The sequence below is a fragment of the Numida meleagris genome, chromosome 2 (assembly GCF_002078875.1).
Source record: "Numida meleagris isolate 19003 breed g44 Domestic line chromosome 2, NumMel1.0, whole genome shotgun sequence".
Classification (NCBI taxonomy): domain Eukaryota; kingdom Metazoa; phylum Chordata; class Aves; order Galliformes; family Numididae; genus Numida; species Numida meleagris.
In genome coordinates, this window is record NC_034410.1 from 62392894 (window position 1) to 62411359 (window position 18466).

The 18466-nt window shown below is 39.7% G+C and overlaps 1 protein-coding gene across 3 annotated transcripts in view; it reads right to left on the reverse strand.

The window, feature by feature from the left end:
- Positions 1 to 18466, reverse strand: part of DSP (desmoplakin) — a 37569-nt gene that overhangs the window by 5017 nt on the left and 14086 nt on the right. Inside the window, exons 6-23 of one of the 3 annotated variants that reach the window (XM_021387244.1) lie at positions 17609 to 17659; positions 16611 to 16772; positions 15857 to 15961; positions 14574 to 14669; positions 13903 to 14028; positions 12888 to 13040; positions 11595 to 11749; positions 11148 to 11274; positions 10419 to 10623; positions 9693 to 9910; positions 8726 to 8892; positions 8277 to 8415; positions 6765 to 6958; positions 5791 to 5953; positions 5117 to 5200; positions 4142 to 4249; positions 3429 to 3527; positions 2145 to 2642 (exon numbers count right to left, since the gene is read on the reverse strand). In XM_021387244.1, coding sequence (XP_021242919.1) covers positions 2145 to 2642; positions 3429 to 3527; positions 4142 to 4249; positions 5117 to 5200; positions 5791 to 5953; positions 6765 to 6958; positions 8277 to 8415; positions 8726 to 8892; positions 9693 to 9910; positions 10419 to 10623; positions 11148 to 11274; positions 11595 to 11749; positions 12888 to 13040; positions 13903 to 14028; positions 14574 to 14669; positions 15857 to 15961; positions 16611 to 16772; positions 17609 to 17659 — 2850 coding nt within the window. Of the gene's footprint in view, positions 1 to 350; positions 2643 to 3428; positions 3528 to 4141; positions 4250 to 5116; positions 5201 to 5790; positions 5954 to 6764; positions 6959 to 8276; positions 8416 to 8725; positions 8893 to 9692; positions 9911 to 10418; positions 10624 to 11147; positions 11275 to 11594; positions 11750 to 12887; positions 13041 to 13902; positions 14029 to 14573; positions 14670 to 15856; positions 15962 to 16610; positions 16773 to 17608; positions 17660 to 18466 lie in introns of all 3 variants that reach the window. The other 2 variants (XM_021387243.1, XM_021387242.1) reach the window with 2 other exon arrangements.

Below are 18466 nucleotides of genomic sequence, written 5' to 3' on the forward strand. Positions count from 1 at the left end.
GCGCACAGCCAGCAGGGTACAACTAAAGCACGGTGGTATTCCATGTATTCTTATTTTCCCTTAGCATAGTTTGGTGAAGACTGGTACATATCCAGGGTTTCCTTCATGCTGAGGACAAGGCTCAGCTAGTTTCCTAGCACAGTTCCCAGGGAGTAAAGGGGCTAAGAAAGTGGCCAAATACTGCTATTTTTCTTTTAAAAATAACAAGGAGACTGGCCATAAAAGGAATATTAGTGACAAGTACAGTAAACTTAATCAGCAAGGTGTGAATTAAGTTGGTTCAAACGGACATTGTGATTAATTATATATCTGAGAGACAGTAAAGCTGGGATCAAAATATGTGTGAATACCTCCAGAGCCTGCTTTTGGAATTTTTCAATTTCCTGTCTCAATTTTTCCCTTTCTTTCTGTAAATCATTAATCAACCCCTGAAGTTCCAGGGTTTGCTTGCTGCTTGTCTGGAGCTGATTCTTTAGTTCAGCAATGGCTGAATTTTTCTCATCAACTTCATTTCTGACCATTCTGAGATCATCATACTCCAATCTAACATTTCGCAGCTCTTCCTCCAGCAACAAGTGTTCCTTGGTTAGGTTCTCGGTGAGAGACTGAAGCCTTTCGATTTCGATTTTGCATTCGTTCAAGTTTTTGCTCTTCTCCTCAGAGGTTTTCTGTAAGTGCTCATTTCGCAGGTGAGCCTGTTTTAATTGCTCCTGTTCTTGCACCAACTGACGACGTAAACTCTCAATATCAGATGTGTATTTTCTTATCTCCTCCATGTACCTTTGTTTCTCTCTCACATGACCATCTAATACTTCTCTTTGGTGTCTAAGGTCATCTTCATTTCTCTTCTTTACAATAGACACTTCCTCTATCTGCTGTGTGAGATTCGTTATTTTAACTGATTGCTCTCTCAGAGATCTCCTCATGCCTTCTACTTCCTCTTCCAGTTTCTTCCTCCTGGCTGTCTCCTCCATTACATTCTTATTCTGTCTGCAAAGTTCCTCCTCCAGCTTATGTTTTTGGATCTGCAAGTCTTTTATAGTGCTTTGAAACTTTGCACTTTCTTGATCCCTGCCTTTTTTCTCTTGCAAAACTCTTTCATAGTCAATTTTCAGTCTGGCCAGATCCTGCTCCTGGATCCTCAGCTTGTTAATTGTCTCAGTAGCATTCGTGTTTGCTTTCTGGAGGTCAAACTGAACTCTTTTTAACTGATTGTTCTCATCCTCTAGTTCTTTTCTTTGACTTGTCTCTACATCCAACAACTTTCTCAGCCTTTCAATCTCTTTGTTTCTCTCTTTAATGGTCTTAGAAGCATCATCAAGCGACTGTTTGTATCGCATGCTTTCCTCAGTGTGCCTCTGAATAACTTGTTTTAGTTCAATCTCCAGCTGCTGTTTCTTCTGAGAAAGCTCTGAGCCAGCTGCCTTCTGCTGCTGAGCATTCTCTTCGATTTTCCGTAGATTATCTGTTGTTTGAGTTATTGTATTCTTCAGCCTCCTAATTTCCTCACACAAATTCCTATTTTCTCTCACAGCATTATCAAGCTGTGTTCTATAATTATTGGTATCCTCTTCCTTTTGCTTAGTGACCTGGTGAATTGTGGTCTTTGTGATATTAATCTCAGTTTCATATTTGTTCTTTAAGCTAATAATTTCCTCATCATAACTGTTCCTTACCTTAGCCAACTCATTTTCAAGTTCCCATCGGCTTTTAGCTTCTTCCTGAAGCTGAAGCTTTAGCCTTTCCAGCTCCTTAGTTTTATCCTGAATAGTAGCAGCAGCCTCTTCAAGAGCCTGCTTGTATCTTGAGTTGTCTTCACCACGAAGCTGAATGATCTGTTTCAGCTCCAGCTCTAACTGGTGCTTTTGCTGTGACACCTCAGAACTGCAAGCCTTCTGCTGAAGAGCATCTTCCTCTGCCCTCCTCCGCTGATCTGTGGTTTGCAGAATGGCATCATTCAGCCTCACGATCTCATCCTTAAGGTCTCTGTTTTCTCTTGACAGTCTGTCAACCTGGGCTCTGAGACCTTTTGCATCATCATCTTTCTGTGCAGCTATCTGCTGGATTGTGGTCTTCTTAATATTAATTTCTGTTTCATACTTGTTCTTTAAATTACTCATCTCCTCGCTAAACTGGTTTCTTACCTTAGCCAGCTCATTTTCATACTCCCTCTTCCGTGTGCCTTCATCCTGCAGGAGAACCCTTAATCTTTCTATCTCGTACTCCTTCTCCTTGATGACCTTCTCAGATTCTAACTTTTGCCAGCCAAGGCTGTCTTTCTCGTTTTGTCTTGTTTTCTGCAGCTGGTCGTAGTCATTCTTTTGTTGCTCATATCTGTCCTCCAGTATCTTCCTTTTCCTTTTCTCATCTTCAGTCTCGTAAGTCAACCTGGTTATTCTGTCATTTAGATCCTTTATTTGGGCATAGCATTTGTCCAGGTTTTGCTTAGCAGAATTTCCATCCATTTCAGCCTGTCTCTTCATCTCCTCCAAACTCATCAGCTTTGCTTTGAGCTGAGAGATGTCCATCTGGTACTTCTGCAGATTTTGTTCCAGGAATTTATGCTTGTTGTTTGTCTCTGAATTTGAATCCCTGGCAAGCCTGAGTTCTTCTTCCAGGAGTTCAATTTTAGTGGCTTTCATCTACAAAACGGTAACAAAAGAAGGGGAAAAAAAGAAGAAAAAAAATGCTCACTTGTGACAACTGTTTCAAAAGTAGCACGAACAATACGATATACACTTGCAAATCTGACAACTTACAAAATGTCAGTTTTATTTGTTTCAGTGATAGCTCAAAATCCTTTTTAATTTAAAGTCATCAAGGCAAATTCTGGCAAATCTCTTATTCATTCAGATCCAGACTTTATTCAGAAAGCAACATGATGACTTTCAGAGGGAAACAGTACTTGATGGGGAAGGGAGATGCAATACAGATGGTAAAATCTGATGTACCAAGAGTTCACCAGCAAAATACTAAACAGCCTCATTTAGAATCTATTTCATTTTCAAACACGTGATTTTCATCCTCTATATATGACATCCCAAACGGGCCTGAATGGAATCCATGCAACCATTACTCCATTTGAAACAACAGGTACCAGTGAGGTGTGTCCTTTTAACGATAAGTTTTCACCATGGAGATAACTGTATTCTTAATGAGGTCACTCTGACAGGGGAAGAAGAACCTCCTGCATGCTTGATCAAGCGCCTCTTATTTAATGCAAAGGCTAATATTCTCCACCTCACAGAAGACCTTGGCAGTAACTCTGCAAGACACTGTACTCTGAAAAAAAGTTGCATGAAACTGCTCATATGCCTCCTTCATAGGAGTCTCCTGTTCAATGACAAAATTCAGCATTTAGCTTTGTGGAGTGATAGCGCTAACCTGTGACAAAAATAGAAGGCAAAGGAAAGAAAAGAGGCAGATACCTTCAGGTCCTCCATGCTCTTTAACATTTCACTTAAGAATTTGTAATAATCTCCGGATCTTGTAAGAAGCTCTATGTAGCGAGCCTGAGCCTCGCTAGCCTTGGAAAGAAAAGGGGAATTATTAGTTGTTTATACTAGAGAGTTAGATATGAACGCATCTAGTTCTCAGACTATTTAAGAATTCCAATCTACTTGAGAAAACAAGTCATTTGACAATTAAGTAGCAAAGTTTCCACTTCCTGGGGACCCCAAGTATATAAATACTCCCTTCTGACAGACCCATACCTATTTCAGTATTATTTTCCCCCCATGCTCATGTAGTATTAAATCCAAGCCCTCATCTCCTGGTTCTTCATGCTATTCCTGCCTGACAGTCGCAGTAACTCAAGTTAAACTTTTTTAATAATGGTTAATTCCCAGCTTGAAAGTGACCGAACCACCTGGGGCACAGATCTTACTTTCTCACAATATGTATATAATGGACATTGGATAAGAATGAGCTAAATTCCTGAGGGTTAATCTACTGTCTAAATGAGCCTAAGTATAATTTTGCAGCGCAGCAACTATTCTGCACTAATTACTTTTGCATATGTGCTTAGTAAACATTACCAGTGACATGATAATTATTAGTATATAGCTGGATATGACTCACACTGGCTCACACAGATGAATAAATGTATTCACAAGACTAATGAGGGAAGAAAGAAAGATACCTCTTGCAGAATCAGCACTGCAGGAGACTGAACCACACACTTCTTGATAGGTATGTTGAGCAACGTTTCTAATCCAGAACTGTAGGAAGCAACCTGAAGCTCATAATCCTGTAAAACAGCAGGAAAAGGTAAGACCCAGATAGCAACTGCCAAATAATCCTCCCTGGCTCTGGACTTCTCAACATGCAAATAAAGGGTTGGTTTTGTATTTTTTTGTTTAAATAGCTACATTCTCCCTTGTTTATCTCCGGCCATGTACAAATGACCTTCTCTCACAAACTGAGGCTCTTCAGTTCAACAAAACTCCGTGAAGACTCATGGAAGACAATAATAAAAGGGAAAACAGAACATATAAATTTTGGAAAACCAGGAAGATGTGTATTTCTGTCAGTTGAAGACCATCTTTTCATTATCAGTGAAAACTTCAGAGATAACTGACTCCAGTCTCTTTCACATCACTTTTGCTACAACATGTATAGCAATATCTTTTGGACAGAAAGTAAGGCTTAACTGGAGAAAGCATAGATATAAAGGTGACACAGAAATGCAAAGACCACAAAACCACTCCCTGTACATCTTTTTGGCTTTCATGGCTATTGTCCACCATTCTTCCTGCTAATCTGCATTTGTCTAACCTTCTAGACCAGATCCTAATCAGATCATATTTCTAAGCAACCAGTCTGTTCTCTACTCTTAACATGTGAACTAGAAAGGTTGGTGTGGCTAGAAGGAGGCTTTGATTCTCCTAAAGAGAAGCATTCATTGGTATCTCCCACATCATCCTGCCATCTTCAGGAGGCAAGTACAGACTGTTTTTGTTACGTTTTGTATACACAAGTATTACCCCAGCAATTTCTTCTCTCAAGCACACACACAACCCAGAGAGCTGACATTTTGCCTATCAGCAGAGCAGAGACAATAGGATGTATCTGACCATGAAAACCACAACCTGTAAAAATGCTGAAATCCAAGTACCTTAATTGCAGCTGAGCACTGATCTGCATGCTTGAGAAGCTCTTCAACTTTGTCTCGCTTCCCACAGATTTCACTGTGCAAGTTCTGTCAAGAAAAAAGTGAGCTGTGAAGCAGTCCCTCAGATTTGCCAGTACACACAGCCTCCACCACATGATGCCTGCTGTATGAAACCAGAGGCTTAGACTGAAACAAAGTCTAGCCAAGCCATTTCCACAGAGGCAAACACACTGTATAGGAGAAGGCTGTTTCTCAAAAGGAACACCTAGCAACTCAACAACCTCCTGAGCTGGGAAGTGACAGGCGCTTGACTTTAGTTTACATAAATTTACCCCATTTTTCATTTTTACTTTTGTGCTATAATCTGTCCCATAAGTTGCAACATCTTACAATTCCTTGACTTAACTCAAAGCTGCTGTGCCAAAGTGTCAGTCATCGTGAAGGAGCCAAACATAGTCTTTTTCATGATCCACAGCAGTACTGACAGAAAGTAATGAGGGTAATAATATTTCCTCTCTCTTAACTTCTACATATGTGGTGGTTTTTGGTAGCTTGTGTATTTTCTAATTCAAAACAGGCCACTGGATTGCTGACTGCATTGATAGTGGTTATTTCCTGACTAGCAAAGCGATTTAACATCCAGTTAACTGAAGACAGCCCAGCCAGGTGTTGCATACCTTCTGATCATGTAGATATCTCATAATAGTGTTGGAATCGCACAGCTTTGTGGACTCAATAGAATCCTGCCTGCGCTTGGCATCACAGATCCATTTGCACAGAGCCTGATACAGATCCCGGTAAGTTTTCAGCTGTTTGATCTGTCTTTCTAAATCCCATGATCTAGAAAACAACAGGGAAAACTATCAAAATGAAAATGCATTCACTTTTTCTCTCTTTAAACATTTTGTAGAAGTAAGACACCTTGATAAATATTGTAATAAACTGAGCAAAACAATGTCCAGCTCTAAAAGGAGGAGATGCTGAACAAAAATTTCCAGTAATGACTACTGTACTCACTACTAGTTACACAATAAGAGGCTGTGGTCCCTGACTTTTGAGTGATAGTGAATTACACAGAGGTCAACGCTTCTTGACAGTTAAGTGGAGAATGAATTGCAGTGCTGTGACACTGCACTGACCTCAGTACACTTGTTTTCCATTTTCACCACAAAAAAAAAGCAGCAGCTAGTCAGTTTTGATCATTAGGACTAGATTTGGCCTGAAGTAAAAAATGGTAGAACATGCCTTCAGTTCAATGAAGTTTTAGATTTTTTTTCCCCTCTTAGTCTTAATGTTAGGTTCTGTGGTGGTTTTCTTGGTTGGTTGTTTTTTTTTTTTTACTCCTTGCGTAAAGAATATTCAGGAATAAGCATGGTTGCTTTGTTTGAGGGGCAAAATGCTGGTTAACTCTGCAGCACATAGGTTACACAGTAACATGAAAAACTACATTTTCTGGCTTGGTCTTACACAATTTTGAAGTATGTTCAACCTATTCACAGTTGCTATTTACTGTTTACTACAGTCTTTCTGCCCTACAGTAATCATTGTGCAGGAACTTTACTTCCAAGGGATATTAGCTCTTTTAGACTTATTAAGAAGATCTTAGCAGCAATAGCCGTAAGGAAGAAGCTAGTAGGAAACTCAAGCAAACCTGTTATCTATCTGCTTTTCAGCTCTCTGCCAGCGGTCTATTAATTGGGTAACTTTGTCAGTGAACTTTCCAACATCCATATCATACAGGGTATACGACTGACAAGACTGTGAATGAATCTGAAGCATTTTCTGCAGTTCACTCTCAAGGGTATTCAACAGTGACTTCTTCATGTTCAGATCACTTTTCATTTTCTGGAGAGGAAAAAAAAGAAGGTACCATACATTTTATTCTTCAGAGGATATTCAATCTTAGCCATCAAGAGCACATACAATGTGTTGAGATCTAAATATTCTGTTTCTAGTTCAGGATAGTATGTGTGCTGGTGCCAAGTGGAGTTAATATATTTGAAGTGAAACACCTACTTTGGTAAACAGAGATTTACTTAAAAACGTGTTTGAAGTTAGACTTATCCTTAAATAGTTTACTGAACCACAGTCCTCTGATGTCACACTTGGTAGCCAATATTTCCACTTCTGAGAGCTATGTTGAGCAGTCCCAGGACAGGGGGATAGGGGGGAAAGAAGAAAATCCTCATGGTAGGATCAAGCCTCAGGACTACCGTACAGTTTCTAAACGTTAAATAAGTTCTGCACTGGTTATTTGTGTTTTTTTTCTGTCCTGTTTGCATTTTCCTAAATGTCTTACATAAAGATGTTGCTTTACACACACATGCAGACTGGTGTATGAGTGTGCAAATACTCACACACTGTGGGGTAACACCAAGCAGCACATACAGTGCAGGCAGGTCTCTCTTGCATTCCCCAGTTATGGGGATGGGTACAACCTTCGATAATCTGCTCAAGTGTTTCTTTTGTGTGTAATTCAAATTTACATCAGTTAAATACATCTACCAACTGAAACTGCAGCTCTTGGGTAACGTGGTAGAAGAGCAACCTGTTTGTGTTCCATTTTTGTCACCTCATGCCTTAGCTCTACTACACTTGAGAAAAGAAAGAAGGAGTGAGTATACTACCAAAGGCACTCAGTGCACAAAAGGACCAGCTCAGTGTCAGATAGATTGATTCTGCAAGCCGTCATTGTGAGTAGCAAGAGAATCATTCTTTGCCTTGTTTAGGACGAAGTTCTCACTGTAAGATTTGAAACTCATTTGACAGAAAAAAAAACAGGACACACACTAATACTCTAATTCGCTCGTTACACAACTAGATCACAAACAAGAGTAACCAACAAGATTTTCTGCAAGAAACAGAGGAAGCTAGATTTGAAGGCAGTAACTGACACGAATAAACACAGGTGGTCTTGTTCAGAAACTGTTTATGGAGACCTTCTGTGCCCCTGGCTTTTCTCTGCAGGAAGCACCAGCCAGGGGATGGAAGACCTGTATATTCCTTCCAATAACCTGCAAAAGCATTGTATGTCTATGCCAAAGTATGACAGGATTAGCTTTTTCATCTCCTGCAGTTTCAGAAGGCTTCTACCCAGCTCAACAGACTAGTGATGACAGCTACAACTTCTGTTTTGCTGTGTCCTTGGAGCTTAGCCTCTCACCTTTAGGCAAGCCCGGTAAGCCTCCACTTTATCAAGATCCAAAGGAACAGTCTCCTCTTCAGACAGTCTGACTTCAAAAACTCTGATCACATCTTCGGTTTGCAGAATAAGCTGGAGCAGACACCTCAGTACATTCAAGCTACAGTAAATAACACAAAACAAGACAAATTAGTTATGGACTGAGGCAGGAAAGATGATAATTCTAATTAATTGCAGATTGTTAGCTGAAGAGAATATGCAATAAAAAAAGAAAATTCAGTAATATCCACAAGTCTCATTTTTCTTTAGTCTTTTGGAAAAGTGATGAAACTTATGTTTCTTCCCACATGAAGGACAGAAGGTATAATTTTATATTACTGATAATAAAAGGGAGATTTCTAGACCATAGGATTATGAAAGAATTATGGAAGAAAGTTAATGATTTATTACTACAGTCTCTGTTTTCTTACCTGTCTAAGTAGCCAGCAGAAACACCATTAATATTTTCCAGTTTTTGAAACAGGGCATTTATCTCTGATTGCAAGTACACATACTTTTCGCAGCCTCTGAAGTTAGGCAGCAAGTCCTTATGCTTATTAAGGGTTTCAGCCATTATTTGAGAGTCATTCTGCACGCCCTAAGGAAAAAGAACACCCGGTTTATGCATTTTCAGTTGCTGAATTATTATTCTACATCACATCTGAAGTTGATTTCCTTATCCAAATAGTCTCATCTTATCTAACTAGCTTGAATGAGGAACAAAGCAGTGCCTCAGCTTGCTTCCTTTAAATTAAGTAACACTACGTTATTATATATTATATTACATTATTGTACAGTCCACAACAGGTAATACCTCTTTTTAAGTACCTCTTCCATTCTGGAATTCTGCTCTGTAGAAAGCAGCTCACAGAATGCCTTATTGCCAGTTGCCTACTTCCCCCAGTGGTCATGTCAAGGTCCTCCTAGTAACCTCATTGCCCCAGGGGAATTTCTCAAACTGAATCTATTCTCTTTTCTTACTGAACTTCTCTCTCTCCAGTCTCCTTCAAATCTGAAGAGCTGGGAGGGGGACAGAGTCTGTAAGCCTCATGTATGTATAGACAGCACTTATAAGGTAGGTGGGAAAGTGGGGTCTGTACAAAAGAATGTTAACAGTGCTTTAACCTGGATGACACTTAACATGAGATCACATCTAGCTGACATCAGGCTTTTAGTAATCAGCCTGAAAGAATTCTAAAGAGTCAACTTTTCCTACTTAGGCTTCTAGATAAGGAGCTAAACACCAACCCAAATATCATGGTTTGCTTCCAATTAAAAGATGTATGTGTAAAGTGTGTGTGTGTCACTCCCAGCTGATCAGGAGTCCAATTGCAGTATGCTCTGCAGAACAGAGTCACGATGAGTTTGAGATGCTCAAATGAGAACATACACAGTTACCTCTAAATCCTGTATTCTGACAGAAAAGTCATGCAGAGCCCCTTGATCCACTCCAAGGGGAGCTCTTTGAACCATCCGAATCTCAGAAGCTTCAATCTGACGCCGAAGTTTCTGAAGTTCCATCAGCAGCCAAGCCTCCTGTTTATCATGTTCTCGGTTTCTCTCATTAACTATAATGGTGTTTGAGGAACCCACAGGGCAACTCTCAGTTGGAATCACTGTAAAGTGAGTTGGAGGTAAATGTCAACTGCAAGAGAACTGAATTCCTACATACAGAAAGCCAACGCAGTGTCAAAGTGACCTAAGCACTGATTTGAATCGTAGAACAGAGAACTGGTAGATCTGGGCCATCAGGCAGTGTCTGAAGCAATGAAATGTCCCCTTCACAAAAAGATAAACTTGCTTCCTCAAATGCAACAGTGAGGTTTTGCTTCCTAACAACTGAAAATCAATGGATTAAATTCCTCTCATTTTCTCAACAAGTTCCATGAACTTCAGAGAACTATTCCCAGATACACAGCAATGGAAGGAAGATCAAAATATACTCTTTCTTGAGCATGATGAGTTTTGTTATTCTCAGAGACAGCAGTTACAGTTCTTTTACATGTCTCTGCATATGTTTACGAGACCATTTTCACATGAAAAGGAAATGCAGCCCTCTCTTCCACCTCTAACAAGGAAACCCAAGCAGTACAATCTCTACAAGAAAACAGGAAGACAACAAACCTGTTGGCGGCTGCCGTGGTTGATTGGGCAGTTGTATTATTAAGGTTTGGTAGTGCTTCTGAGCATCAGTGAACTGAGTCTGGATCTTTCGTTTGTCTTCATCACCAAACATCTCTGAGCCTTGGCTGTTCCTGAGGAATTCTTGATAATGGATCTCCAAGTCAGTTATTATTTTTTGGTAATCTTCCTTACGCATTGTTTTCAGCTGAAATAACAAAGAAGACAGTTTTGAAAAAGACAAAAATTGGAGAGGGTATATGACTAACGACTCATTAAGGAACATACTAATACATCGACTGAAGAACAGAGGAATCTCATTTTAGAATAAAACCAACATAGGCTGCCTCTAAAAGTCAAATGCACAAAGCAACCTTCGAGCTAGCTATTCCTGTAACAAACATTTCACAATTTAAGAACAGTTTGCAACTCTGCCTTTTACTATGTCTATCCATGTCCTTGCACAGTGGGAACTAGTAGTGCAAGTACACAGTAAGTCCCCTTAGTTAACCTTCATTTTTATCTACATCATATTTGAATGGGAAAGCATTGTTCTTCTCCTTAAATAAAATGCCGATTTCCATGTATATCTGCCTGTATAACCCAGCAAAAGGAAAGCCCGCAGTTTAGCAGAACATACAGTTGAAAAGGACACTGCAAGCACTGTTTGGAGCAGCAGAGGACAGGTCATGAATGTCCCTTGTCTACAGTTAAGGCCTACTAGAGTCTTACCTTGGCAATAGTCATCGCTCTGATTTTCTCAATGTCAATCATGCAATAATGCCAAGATACCAGGCTCTTCATGTTGATATACAGCTGGTTCCACAAAGCCAGAATAGCTTCATAGTACTGCTCAATTCTGAGATGGGAGAAGAAATTGCATAGAATCACAGAATCACTCAGGTTGGAAAAGACCCTAAAGATCATCAAGTCCAACCACAACCTAACCATACTACCCTAACTCTAACAACCCACCGCTAAATCATGTCCCTGAGCACCACGTGGTCAAAACTTGTACATCTTAGTAGCATAGCCAAAAAATATCACAAGACGAAGCTTTCAGAAAGAATTCACTCTTATAACAATCAGGATATGTCTGTGGCATGAGCACAGCGACACCTGAGCTGGCTCCACTCAAGCCAGCTCATGTCTACAAGCAAATTCAACTTGGCAACTCACTTGGTAGCAAGATCCACTGCTAATGGATTTGGGGGTGGGATGATCAGACTAACAGATGGCACCAGCATATCTACTCCTCCAGGGCCAGTCACCAACCACTTGCTGCGCTCATTGTTGTCCTTCAGGATGCATTCATCTCCTTTGCGCACTGTTTTCTGTAAGGAACACAAAATAACATTTTTTTTCTTCAGTTAAGCAAGATGGGGTTTCTAGGAGAGAGAGACAAGGATGATGCACCTAGATCACAGAACCAGGAGTGCTCCACAGCTGCTACGTGCATGTGTACATCCTGGCTTGATACTAACTGTAAAACCAACTGGGAGCCACACAACACCCTAAGCATCTGCCAGTCCAACTGATCTTCAGATCTGGGGCTTGCCATGACATACATCAAAGACCAAGCGTGGGAACACGGGTACTGTAAGCTACGCAATCATTTATGGCTGTAAGCCACCCCACAGCAAGCTGGAAGCAAATAGATGCTTAGCACTGCAGCCATACTTGAGAAGGGACTGGGAGCAAGTGCCACAGAGCAAGATCCACCAGCAATTTCTGCCAGATATTCTGACACCCTGAGGCTACAGGTCTGGATGGTGCAGCTTACAACCCACACACACCCAAGAGGGGAAAACTCCTCCTATCATTTATCATGCCAGGAGTCCCTGTATCATTTTTGGACATCACTAGCAAAAGGCCACAGGCTTTACATTGACCTGACCATGCAAAGTCTTTGAATTTGTCTGGCCTTATCTTCATCTGAGCAGATTCTAGCTTGTTTAACTGTGAGGACAATTGCCAAGCAGACAGGTAAACACTGCCTACATTTGTTTAGTTTTGCTTACAGTACCAACAAGTAGTTACCTCTACGTGGGCTGAACTTCTGTGATTCCAGAATAAAATGTGATATGGAAGATCACAGAGAGTGGATAGCAGAAACCCCAGATTGTAAACACACATCACAATGGTCTATTAGTGGTCACTATAGGAGTGCAATCTAGTGCATCAGGTAAAACAGGTTTTACAGATAAAACACAGGAAAACTAGGAACCAGTAAGAAAAAGAGCAGAAAAAGAGCAAGTAGGGAGAAAATACATGGAAGCATGCTGTTAAGAAACAACATAGAAAAAAACTTCAACATATCCAATACTGGAAAGGAAGAAACCACCACCATTAACTTCATACTTGTACTTGCAAAAATGTTACACCTATCAGCTCAATAGTTTGTCTACTAAATCACTTGCCGCATTTTAGTTTACATTATCTTCATTTCAGCCAAAAAAAGGGAAACATTACCAGATCCTGTTTGTAGTCACACAGAGCCTTGAGGATAATGGGCTTGTTACTTCGGTAATCTGGGTTACGTGGCTTCAGCTGCACAATCTTCCTGGATTTATTCACCAAACTCTGCACTTGCCTCTTGTATTCAAGAATTCTCTCTCGTTCATTCTGCAAAGATCAACTGTAAGTTAAAAACTCATTCTAAAAAGAAACCACATCTAGTTCCCACTAGTTTATTAAGAGGCATACATCTGGAGCTCACTGTGGGCAAAAATTCCTTTATCTACAGTGGTATGAATCTTTAGCCTATAATGTAAAACTGTAGCTTAAAGAAAGAGAAGAGAAACAACAAATTAATTATTTTTGCAACTTGAGCAAGCTGTTGTTTTTCATACAGAACTACAATGTGGTTAAAGTGAGGTGTAACAGGAATAAATACAAAGAACTAATAAAACATGAATATCTTTAAAAAAGGAGTAACTATACCCTCAACTCTGACTTCATCAATTGCCACTTTATATCACTGATCATTTTTCCTCAGACAGTCAATATGGAATTGTAGGAACTAACTCATGAGTGAATTGCTAAAAAACAAACAAACAAATCAACCAAACAAAAATACAGAAGTTCAGTCCTTTTGTCTGGATCACAGTGACATAAAATGACACAATGAATCATTTATTAAATGCACTTATCCTTTGAGGCAAAATCTACTCTACCACTTATGAATCAAAGTGCTTTTTTTTAAATTTTAAATTTGTTAGCAAGTCAGAAACTCGGAAGCTTGTTAGGCTCATTTCAAGATTTGAAAATAAATCAGCAGAGTTCCCAAATAATACCACACAAAATAACACTGATTCATTTGTAGGCTATCCCAAAAAAAGGAGATGAATATATCATTAATGTTTCAAGTTCACTCACTACTGTTTATCACCATTCCAATATATTTGGATTAATATTTGGAATCTGAAGAGGGCAACTGTTATCCATGCAAGGCAGAACATGATCCGTGAGTAGGGCGGAACAGTACCTCCAGCTCTTTGATCTGCTCCAGCAAGCTCTGAAGTGACATGCTCTTATCACATATGAACTTCTTTCTGATGGAGTCCTGTAAATTCTTCAGATAGCTCTCTGTAGCTTGGGCCTCCTCAAAGAACTACAGGAAAAAAGTTGTGATTTCAGTTGCACACAGCTCTCACAGAAATGTCCACTATAAATTAATGGATTCCTTTCATGAGGAATCCCAGTTCATATCCAGCAGAACTGTAGCATTTACAACAATTTGATAACACTGTGTTACATCTAATTATGCATGGATTTAGGAAGACTTTAGTACAGAAAAAATACCTGTGGTGGGATCCACACTTTTACCAAAAGTTTTGAAGGACAGAACAGATCTGCCATGAACTATTAATCGTATTCAGAATTCGTAAACTAATTCCTTAAAGCTCTAACATGAGCAAAACATGTTGATAGCCCTGGAAATTCTTACATGTGGAAAAGTATAAACACAGTTTTATGTTACCCTATATTGCTAGCTAATGAAGCGAGCTTTTAGAAATGTGTCAATTCTTTTTATAAGTTCATATGTTTTAAATGTTTCAATGCTGGAACATGAAGTTTAAAGTAATCACTTATGAATGAATATTTGTCTAGCACTTACATAATACAAAAGTCTGAATTCTCCATACCACTACTCACCTGAAAGTAAGCTGCATTCTCTTTCAGATGAACATCAATGCATTTGGTGATCTGAAGAATCCAGCTCCACTGAGTTTGTAGTGTATCCATGTAGGCCTAAGGAAAAAAATAATACGCAGAACTCAAATCACCACAAGGAACTCTCTTCCATACCTAGACTCAAGCACAATTACTTATTCCCTATATAAATGCAAAATAAATATCTACTAGAGCAAATTAATGTACACCAGAATAATGTAACCCATGCAAATAGTTCCCCTACTTCTATGTGCCCACCTAACTGAAGGGAGTTACATACCTGTTTGTGGGTTATATAAAGAGAAATTTGTTCCTGACTTGAATTTTGTTTGATCAGCATAAAGCCTGAAGTGCATGAACAAAGGGGTGAAATGCATAAAACTGTAATGCACGTGAAAAATTTCAACAGCAAATTGTCATGTTCTCCTTCCAAGGAGGACCGTCACATAATTTTTCATGATGCCTACTTTTTAAAGCAAGACTTCTCACACACCCTTTATGTAAGTTTGGAAAGTTACACACTACTTTTTACTTCACTGCTGAAACTCACAAGGATTTTTCCTTTAAGGCAGAAACTGACCACAGAGAGAATTATAAGTGATGATTCTACACAATATGATAACAAGTTACAAAATAAATGCATTGAAGAAGAGAAAGAATTCTGTTTTTGTGTTGTTTTCTTTTTTTCCTGTCAGCTTCTTTCCCTTCCAGGGTTCTTTCACACATTTAAAACTATAGCTGCAGCACTTACTAAAGACTAAGATTTTCCTTAGTCTTGACTAAGGTGTAGAAACACACTATAAATTTCAGCTGCAGAAAGTATTTGCACTGGATTAAATATAAACCCTTAAAGGGTGTGGCTATCTTCAAAACATGCCTATTGAGATAGCAGAAGAATGGCATGTCTTCCTACCATATTCTACTTCACTGAAGTTAACTCACAGGAAATATAGCAATTTCAATGTATTTAGACAACTCCCTAAGCCTCTATATTAATTTTTACAGGCATCCATCATCAAATTTGGAAGCAATGAGATCTCTCCCAAGCTCTTAAGAAGTCTGCAGTACTTGTGTCTGCAGGTTTGCAGAAGAAGGTGGTAACATTTATTAGAACAGTTCTTACGGCTGGATAAAAATTGATACAATTTTTGGCAAGCAAACCCTTCTGGTGTCTAAATGCAGCATTTCATTTGTGGACTTTCACTTAGAACTTTTCCCACATAGCAACTAAAGGACCGAGTTAAATCACATGAGGCTTAACTCACCTCAATTTTGTCTGAAGCAGGGTGCTGGTTGAGCACTAGCTGGTCACTTTCTTGCTTTAGCTTGTTGAGTTCTTTTTCTTTAAGCTCCAGTTCACTCATACGTTTCTAAACAACCAAAACACAGTGTTAAATGAGCCTCCAAAGGCACAGTGCTTAGAGTGATTTACTTAAATTTTTCCTGATAGTTTGTATAACAATTGCATAAAAGCAACAATTGTATAAAAGAAGACAAGAAGGAGCACTGCAAGCCATCTCTGACAGTGCTCTCAATGTGCTGAGGCCTTCAGGGGAAGAGAGAGTAGCTCCCTCATGCATAGCTCTACTACCTGGTGAAGAGATCAGGACCACATACACGGATTGCTAGCCCCTACGTAAGCTCTAACAGGGAGAACTGAGCTGCTTGACTCAAGTCCCCTAGTTTACCATGCATGCACATGCTACAAGTGATTACTAGCCCTCAATGAACTGTACTGATAAAGCCAGTTTCCAAGTTCAAAAGAATACACAAGAAGCAGCTGAGCGTGAGCACAATCTTCCAGTTGATGTCCAATCTTGATTCAAAAGGTTGTCACATAGTACTTAATCCAACAGTGTTTAGGCAAAAAAACAAACAAACAAAAAAACCCACTAAACTAAAAAAAAACAATACTTAGTGAAGAAATGCCATTATCGGTTCCCCTGAGACATGCTGTTCCTCCCAAAATATGCCAGAAGAGAAATCCGTGGAAAGCAGAAGGAGATAGTGGTGTCTTACAGAGAAGGCCTCCTGCTTCCTGGAGATATCTGTGTTCCTGTCACTCCAGTCGTAGAGAAGCTCCTCTTCCTCACAGTCATTGATCCACATGATCTCTCTGCTGGTGGCTTGGATGAGGTTCTGGAATTGACGGAGCTGATCCATTCTCTCAAAGGAGTATTTCTGCAAGGAATTCCAAAATGAGAAGCAATAAACACAGAAAAGCCTGTGCTGGGTAGAGAAAGGAAAGCCAACGGAACAGCATGCACATTTACGGCATTCTTTTTTGAACTAAGAATAACAGTAAAAACCACACAGCTATAAAATCTGCTGGCAGTGGACAATGGATAACACGCCTGTATTTAAAGAGCAACTGGGATCTGAAGTCACCAGGTTCTTAAGTCATTTCAAACACAAATGCAGCAGACATGCAGGCAGGCAAGCAAAAAGACATGGGGAAAATAAAAGAAATTCCTGAAAATTTAGCATGGCTTTTACTTCCATTTCCTGCTGATAGTATATCCTTGATGTTGTACCAGCGCCTTTTGCACAGATGACAATTCATGAAAAGATTCCTTCTCTGTCCTTGCATCATAGTGCATACCCTGTGTATGTGTACAGGAAATAGCTTCCAATCCCAAGAGTTAAGTCTATAATTTGCACAAGCTTCTCACTGTTTTACATGAAGACATGGACAAGACGCACAGCCCTTCTAATATAGACCAACTTTGCTGCTATATCTATTCCCATTAAGGAAGTAGAGTTCTACTCTGCACCTGCTTAATGACTAGCATCCTTCACCTGGTGCAAACTAGAAACTTCCTGGTGAGGGTAAGTCAATTATAAACCAGGTAATGAATTAATCTGAAGTTCACGCCTCAAACTGAGCCTTATATAAGATACAAAATGCGGCTGAATGGCACTAGTTATATATGCATCTGTCTTGTCTATCACACCAGGGCTAGAACAAAAAACATTTATCACAGAGAGTATCAGACATGAAAACATCCTGTGCTCACCAGCAGTCCTTCGTATTCTTCCTCCAGCTGATGAACAGCAGCCTTCTCGCGCTGAAACAGAGAGCAAACATTTAGTGTGCCTTCTAGACGTTGCCTTTCTTTACAGTGCCAGTACCACAACGTTATAACTTCAGGTGGTAATTCACAAATGTCTGCAAGGGATATAGGTCAGCAGCAGGTCTGCACCACCGGAGGACCAGAAGTATTAACAAGACTTGGACAAACTAATTTCCCACAGAGATGTTCATAAGCAAGGTTGAACACAAACCCTGTAATACCAAAACAGCTCCTAAAATTTGATCTCTTTCTGAATCAAACTCCAGATAACTCTGGAGAACCATCCAGTCCTTGAGCTAGCTTTATAAAGATGAACTAGTGTAAATTATAACCTGAGCAGCGTGCTCTGATTTTATTCTCGTTTCTATGACTGGGAATGTGCACAACCTTGTAACTATTATTTGAGAGGGCTACCTTTCCTACCTTTTGAATAAGCATAAGGAAGAAGGGAAAAACAACCCTTCCAGTCTAGCTTGTCTGAGAGAACAAAGCTCCAGAACTGAATACTTTTTGTTTAGATTCAACTTCCTCTCCACTTATCCATGTGAGGAATTAACAGAAAAGAGTTGAGATGAAGTAAGCCTTTCTCCAACACCTAGTTGTTGGCCTAATAACTGAAGAAATTAACTACGGCACTTTCACTGGCTTCTGCAGTACAATCACAAAACTCAGAGATGGATGATCCGGACATTACAAAATGCTACTTTTCTGAAAGAATGGTCAGGCGCTGGAATGGGCTGCCCAGGGAGGTGGTGGAGTCACTGTCCTGGAGGTGTTCAAGAAACGTTTAGATGTTGTGTT